Genomic DNA, 6,832 nt, shown 5'->3' on the forward strand with positions numbered 1-6,832 from the left:
AGTAAGGGGACCTCGCTGGCTCAGTCAGTAGAGCATGCGACTCGATCTCAGGGCCATGAGTTCAGGCCCCATGTTGGGTGTGGAGCCTGCTTTAAAACAAAAAAAAAGAAAGAAAGAAAGAAAAAAGAAAATGGGGGTTATAATAGACATTTCCCCCCCACTGTTGTCCAAGGACTAAATGAGGCAATGTCTGTAAAGTGCTGAGAACATAGCACGTGGTACCCTATAAGCCGTGGCTGATGTTACTGTTCTTACTGGCTTCTTGCTTAATGAAAATTTTATGTCCTTTCCAAAAACAGACTAGAGCAACAGCAAAAAAACCCAAACAACTACAAGTGAGGTTATAATATACACCAGGAAAAAAACTAATTAAAAGATGTACTGGCAGGAAAGATCACATTTTTCTATTACAGATCAAAAAAAGAGTCTTATGCCTTTCCAGGAATGTCTACCACTTGTATCCCTAGCCTTTCACATAGTCTTGGAATAACCCTACAAGGCAGCCGAGAAAATACTCTAACCCCATATCAAGGATGGAGACGCTGAGACCCCTGGAAGTGAAGTCTTGCCCAAGGTCATTGCTGACTTGGAGATGAAGTGCCAGGTGGAGGGAGTCCGCTCTGCCCCTGCCTCCGCCTCACCCTCTGCCCCTGCCTCCGCCTCACCTCTGCTTAGCTCCTCTCTGGCAGTTGTGTTCTGCCCTCTCCTGCCTGCGGCACCTGAGTGTGGACTGAGCAGCCTTGGCTGAGCCCAGAGTGGGACAGTGACAGCTTCCCCCTCCCCCCTCAGATCCGCTCTGTGATCAGGAGGAGCCGGGAGACGGGCCACGCACACCCCATGTCCCGGGAGCCCTCCCCTCGCCGCCGGCTGGACCCCGCCACCCTGAGCAGGACCCCTTCCCAGGAGCGGCTCATCGCAGAGCTGCAGGGTCGGCTGGGCATCCAGCCGGAGGCAGAGGAGGCAGCGGGGGCGGCAGGGGTCTCTGCCGAGGACTGGCTGACCGAGGGCGTCATCATTACTGTGCAGCCTCGTGGGAGGCGGGCTGGGGGGCAGCTTGTAGAGAAGGTAGCGAGGAGGTGCCTGGGGCTGGGCCAGGGCCAGGCCAGTAGGCGTCCTGATTCTTGCCCAGGATGGCTGGAGGGGAGATGTGGTGTGGAAAGGAGGGTGGGGGGAGGGTCTTGCAGCCTGTGGCCGTGTGAGGCTGGCCTCACTCTTGGCGCCAGGGTGGGAAGGCCCCGGGGGTAGCCTGGGATGGCATGCTCCCTGCTCTTACGCTCTGCTTCATCTCTCTCCTTCCTTTCTTCTTCCCAGGTCGTCTTCCCTCCTGGCTCCCCCGTTCCCCTAAGAAGAACCTTTCCTCTTCTGGCTTCTCCTCCTCCTCCTGTCTCTTTGCTCCAGCTGCACAAAGACGCCTCAGCCAGCAGCCCTTGTCCCTCGCCCAGCCTGCCCGCCCCCTCTTCCCTGGGGCCCTCCGCTCTTGCCCGAGGTTCCCCCGGGGTCCCAAGTGCTGCGGCAGGGCTTCGGGAAGAGGGTGTGCAGGGCCCCACCCCGCCCCCTCCTGCACCCCACACTTGGAGGTCCGTGGGCTGCCAGACGGACGAGGACCCGCTCTTCCCCCCGATGCAGGCAGGCCTCCCTGTCTCCGTCCCGCTGCCTGGGCCGTGTTCCCGCACTGCACACTTGGGGACACACACACACACTCCCTCTCTGGCCCTCCGTCCATGAGTCAGGACAGTACCACAGTCCTTCCTCAGAGCTTGCCTTGACCCTGGGCCCTCTCAACCTGCTGCGGCACTCCTAGCCCCTTGATGTCAGCTGTCCTCTTGCTTCCCAGTGGGGCTTCTCTCTGCCTGCCCCTTCCCCATGTCCCTTGGTCCTGCCTCAGGCTCCTCTGCGGAAGCCATTCCCAGAAGGGAAACCAAACCTGTTCCTCCCGCTCCGGCCCCCAGGCCAGTACCTGGAAGGCCGCTGTGCTCTCAGCCCTGGTTACCTTCCTTTCCGGTGCCCGTGCCTTTAGTTGGCTCACTTTCTGCCCCTTCTTCATCTCTCCCCGGGCCTCTCTCTCTGGGTCATTTTTCTCTAGACTTTTCCTCCTCATTCTGGTACTGCCGGGGGTGGGGGTGGGGGTGGGGTGGGGTCTTCTTATTTCATCCCAGATTCCAGTTTTGTGAAATGTTCCCTAACGAGGTCTCCTTTTCTCTCTTCCTTAATTAAAAACAATTTTCTTGTCCTCGTTTCCTCCCCTATCCAAGATCCAGGGCCTGGAACAAATGGCGGATGGAGAAGCGTGGGCGGCCGGCTGGCCTCCGAGCGACAGGCAGAGCAGTCCCGAAGGGCAGGACGAGGGAGGGGTCAGTGCCGAGGCGGGGGGCCTAGGGTCCTGCTTGCCTGTTTTCTGGGCCTTGGTAGGCCAGTGGGGTGCCGCAAGCCCCTCTGATTCCCAGCATATCTCATGGATGCCACTCCTACCCTCGGGGCTCGGGGCTCTGGGGGCCCTGGACGACGTTGTACAGCTTGCCTCCGACAGCCCGTCTGTCCAGGCGGGAGAAAAGCCCCCAGTGCCGCGTTGCTGCGAGGCCTCTTCCCCAAGCCTGAAGTCCTGACCGCCTCTCTCCCTGTCTTTGCAGTTCATGGCCCAGGGGAAGACGGGGAGCAGCTCTCCCCCTGGGGGCCCCCCGAAGCCTGGGAGCCAGCTGGATAGTATGCTGGGGAGCCTGCAGTCTGACCTGAACAAACTGGGGGTCGCCACGGTTGCCAAAGGGGTCTGCGGGGCCTGCAAGAAGCCCATCGCTGGACAGGTGATACAGGGGGAAGGGGAGCAGGGGAGGGAGCCGCAGGTGGCTGGAAATTGGTTCCCCTGGGCCCCCCCCCACCCCGGCAGGGGGGTGTGCTCTGTGGCAGGCCAGGGCCCTGAGCCTCGTTCTGCCTCTTTCCCCAGGTTGTGACCGCCATGGGAAAGACGTGGCACCCAGAGCACTTCGTCTGCACCCATTGCCAAGAGGAGATCGGATCCCGGAACTTTTTTGAGCGGGATGGACAGCCCTACTGTGAAAAGGACTATCATAACCTCTTTTCTCCGCGCTGCTACTACTGCAATGGTCCCATCCTGGATGTGAGTCCGGGGGGCCTGGCGGGAGGGCAGGTGTACTGCCCAATTCTTTCCTGTTGCTGCTGCCATCTGATGCTAAGAGAGGTCACTCATGCTTGAGCTCACACAGCTAGGAAATGGTGGGGTTGGGATTTAAACCCAGGCTAGATTCGGGGCCCTTCTACTCCCTTCCATCTCCCATCCTAGATTCCCTGCTGCATACACTCCAGGGCTCAGGAGCCATGGCCTGATAAATAGAGTAGAGTGCCGGTTTCCTCCCTTTCCTGCTGCGTGATGTGGAGAGAAGCGCACAGCCCCTTGGAGCCTGTTTCTCCACTTACAAGATGGGAGTCTGAATAGAACCCATGACCTTGGGGTGCCTGGGTGGCTCAGTCATTAAGCGTTTGCCTCGGCTCAGGACATGATCCCAGCCAGGGTCCTGGGTTCGAGCCCCACATCAGGCTTCCTGTTCAGCGGGAAGCCTGCTTCTCCCACGCCCCCTGCTTGTGTTCCTTCTCTCTTGCTGTGTCTCTCTCTGTCAAATAAATAAGTAAAATCTTAAAAAAAAAAAAAAAAAATAAAAGAATCTATGACCTTAACCACATGGCAAGATTCAGGAGAGAGTATGTCTGGCATGTCAGATCCCTCCATAAACTGGAATTCCCAGTGGTAATCAGAGCACATGGAACACAGACTTGATCTCTGCGTGGGGGTGGGGGTGGGTTTGGGGGGTGAGAAGGACAGTCCTGCCTGTGGGTCTCTGCTGTGGGATCTGTCCAGTGGGTCGGCACCTGGGCTCTGATCCCACACTTTGCTCTCACAGAAAGTGGTGACAGCCCTTGACCGGACGTGGCACCCCGAGCACTTCTTCTGTGCCCAGTGTGGAGCCTTCTTTGGTCCAGAAGGTATGACCAGCAGGCAGATCACCTTGCTGGATGGTCTCCTCCCCCTCCCTTCTCCCTTACCCCCCAGTGCTGGGGAGGCAGGGGCAGGAGACTTTGCTGCCATTAGAGTCAGGATGATTGCATCTCTAGATGCCCTCACTCGGCCCCCCCCAAACCCCTGTTTCTCAGGGTTCCATGAGAAGGACGGCAAGGCCTACTGCCGGAAGGATTACTTTGACATGTTCGCACCCAAGTGTGGCGGCTGTGCCCGGGCCATCCTGGAGAACTACATCTCGGCCCTCAACACTCTCTGGCATCCTGAATGCTTTGTGTGCCGGGTAAGGAGCCCCCCTCATCTGGAGTGGGCAGCTGGGAGAGAAGGTCCACGCCCCCCACCCCCATGTGCTCTCTGGATCTAACACAGGGGTTATTAAAGGGGTGAGCAGGTAGGGGTGCAATTCTTCAAGTTCAGAGGGTCTTGGGCCAGGGCTCACAGTGAGGTTGGGAGAAACCAAGAGGAAGGGAGACAGTGTCCTCCAGCCTTGCCCTGTGCGATGGCCCTGGGACTGGTCATATTCAGCAGAAGGGCGTGTGAGAATGAAATGAAGTAATCTCATACCAGCTTCAGTGGAAACAGGCAGTGGTCTCCAAACTATTCTGGTGGTAATGGGAGTCCATAGAAGTTAGGGATCCAACAAGGCTCTCAGACCACATACGTTTGGGAAACTGCTCACTGCAGGGCTTCTCAGTGCCTTTTATACCCAAGTATGCAGGCTGGTTTCTGGGCACATGTTCCAGCCACCTGCTCAGGAGTCAGACCTCTGTTTGAATCCAGGCTGTGCAGCTTAATAACTGCATGACCTCAGGCAAGTCACTGAACTTCTAAGCCTCAGTTGCCCCTGTTGGGAGAAAGTAGTAAGTGTTTAGTGTAGCACTGGGCACATAGGAAGTGCGTAGCCAGTGGGAATCATGAGCGTGACTGTGTGCTGCCCATCCCAGTGGCGGCTATCCCAGCCCCAAGCCCCAGCCTGAGCCCCCCACCCTCCGCCCTGCCCCCTCTTCTGCCTGGCAGGAGTGTTTCACGCCCTTCGTCAACGGCAGCTTCTTTGAGCACGACGGGCAGCCCTACTGTGAGGTGCACTACCATGAGCGGCGAGGCTCACTCTGCTCCGGCTGCCAGAAGCCCATCACGGGCCGCTGCATCACCGCCATGGCTAAGAAGTTCCACCCTGAGCACTTCGTCTGTGCCTTCTGCCTCAAGCAGCTCAACAAGGGCACCTTCAAGGAGCAGAACGACAAGCCTTACTGTCAGAACTGCTTCCTCAAGCTCTTCTGCTAGGCGCCTTTCTTGGCTCCTCTGCCCCGGCCCAGCCTCCCCAACTGCTACTGTGACCCAGAGGCCTTGCCCAGAGGTCACCGGGCAAAGCCGACTGAAACTGGAACGCGCGTCCTCGGCTGGTGCAGGATGGCGAGAGGGCCTGCTCTTCTTTCCCCCTGCCAGAGCCACGGCCTTCCGCCTCCTGCAGCCCTCCCCAGGCCGTCAGCTCTTCAGGCTCCCCAAGAGGGGGAGGCTGGAGGGCCCCGCCCTGCACCGTGTGTGTCCCCACGACCCCACCTGGCCTGGCCAGCGCCCCACACTGGAGCCGTCTCTTACTCATACTTTGGCAGTGGAGCAAGGGGAAAGGGCAGGCAGGGTCAGATGGGGTCTTTTTTTATCCTTCTCCCTCTATCCCGACCTCATTATCCTTGTCCTGAGAGTATTGGGGGATTCCGGCTCTCTTCAGACAATGCCAGCATAAATCCATCTGTCCAAGGGTGGAAATATTCGAGGGGCCACGGAAGGTTTCTTGTGTTCCTCCTGCCCTTCCAGTGTCCCCAGGCCTAGGCCCCTCCCCCCTCCCCCCATAACGGCTCTGGTTCTACTGAGAAAGGCCTCTCCAGCAATAATGTTTTATAGTCACTTACTCCGCCTCTGGGACGGCGTGAGGTGAGGAGTTTCCCCCTGTGCCTGGACACTGTACCGACTTTGATAGATTTCTACACTGAGGTTTGAATTCATATCGTCTGAGTTGCTTTTACTTCTCTATAACATGATTTTGAAGAGATTTTAAAGATGTCCCCTTTTGTACTCTCCTCATCCATGGCCACTGGTCCTGTTGGCGTCGAGGGCTGTGGTGTGGGGTTTGCCTTGTACTGAGGGCTTGGGGTGGGAAAGCAATTTGTATTTTATTTTTTCTTAGCACAAGCAGGTGAACTGGGAGCAGCTCTGTGACTCCCCTTCCTTAACTTCACAGCTCACTAGGACTGTTTTATAAACTGCTGTATTTTAAAACCCCTTCCTGGATACTACCTGGGCCAGCAAGCTCTTAACTGAAACTGGCTTCAGGGTGTCTTGCCCTTGGGGGCCTAGAATTCTGAACCTCATCCGTCCTGTTCCTGAGGGAAGAGAAGGGGAAAGTATACTTTGGGGGTGCTGATTCCTGTCTAAGTAAGCCATCAGGAGCATTTGCTCCCCTGTGAACTTTTTGGCAACAAAGAGAACCCAGCAAACATCTTGGCCTCCTCACCGCTTCTCTGTGGCTCTTCTGCCTCCTTAGGAAAGCTGGTATCTGATCTTGTTGATTCCACTGGCGCCATAATTTCCCCAAATTTCCTGCCCTCCCTGAAGACTGGAGGTTTGAGGAAAAGGGCCCAGGTGGTTGCAAGGGGGGCCTGATAGGATTTGGGGCAGTGGGATAGGATCCTGCTAAAGTAGTGGGACACCCCCAGAGTTCTGGCCCTCACAGATGAAACTGGAGCAGGCAAGCCTGGGGTTCTGGGTCAGCAGAAAGGGGCCCCCATGGGGTCTAAAGTGAGGAAG

General features: G+C 57.2%; 1 protein-coding gene across 6 annotated transcripts in view; it reads left to right on the forward strand.

The window, feature by feature from the left end:
- PXN (paxillin) overlaps positions 1–5,801 on the forward strand; it is a 46,745-nt gene extending 40,944 nt beyond the window's left edge. For 2 of the 6 annotated variants that reach the window (XM_059138805.1, XM_059138806.1), the window contains 8 exons: positions 790–1,065; positions 1,312–1,626; positions 2,253–2,351; positions 2,628–2,798; positions 2,939–3,112; positions 3,912–3,993; positions 4,162–4,310; positions 5,045–5,801. In XM_059138805.1, coding sequence (XP_058994788.1) covers positions 790–1,065; positions 1,312–1,626; positions 2,253–2,351; positions 2,628–2,798; positions 2,939–3,112; positions 3,912–3,993; positions 4,162–4,310; positions 5,045–5,311 — 1,533 coding nt within the window. In that variant the 3' untranslated portion in view covers positions 5,312–5,801. The remainder of the gene's footprint in view (positions 1–789; positions 1,066–1,311; positions 1,627–2,252; positions 2,352–2,627; positions 2,799–2,938; positions 3,113–3,911; positions 3,994–4,161; positions 4,311–5,044) is intronic. The other 4 variants (XM_059138808.1, XM_059138809.1, XM_059138810.1 and 1 more) reach the window with 3 other exon arrangements.
- The last annotated feature ends 1,031 nt before the right edge of the window (positions 5,802–6,832 follow it).

Source organism: Mustela lutreola, chromosome 11, assembly GCF_030435805.1.
Source record: "Mustela lutreola isolate mMusLut2 chromosome 11, mMusLut2.pri, whole genome shotgun sequence".
Lineage (NCBI taxonomy): Eukaryota > Metazoa > Chordata > Mammalia > Carnivora > Mustelidae > Mustela > Mustela lutreola.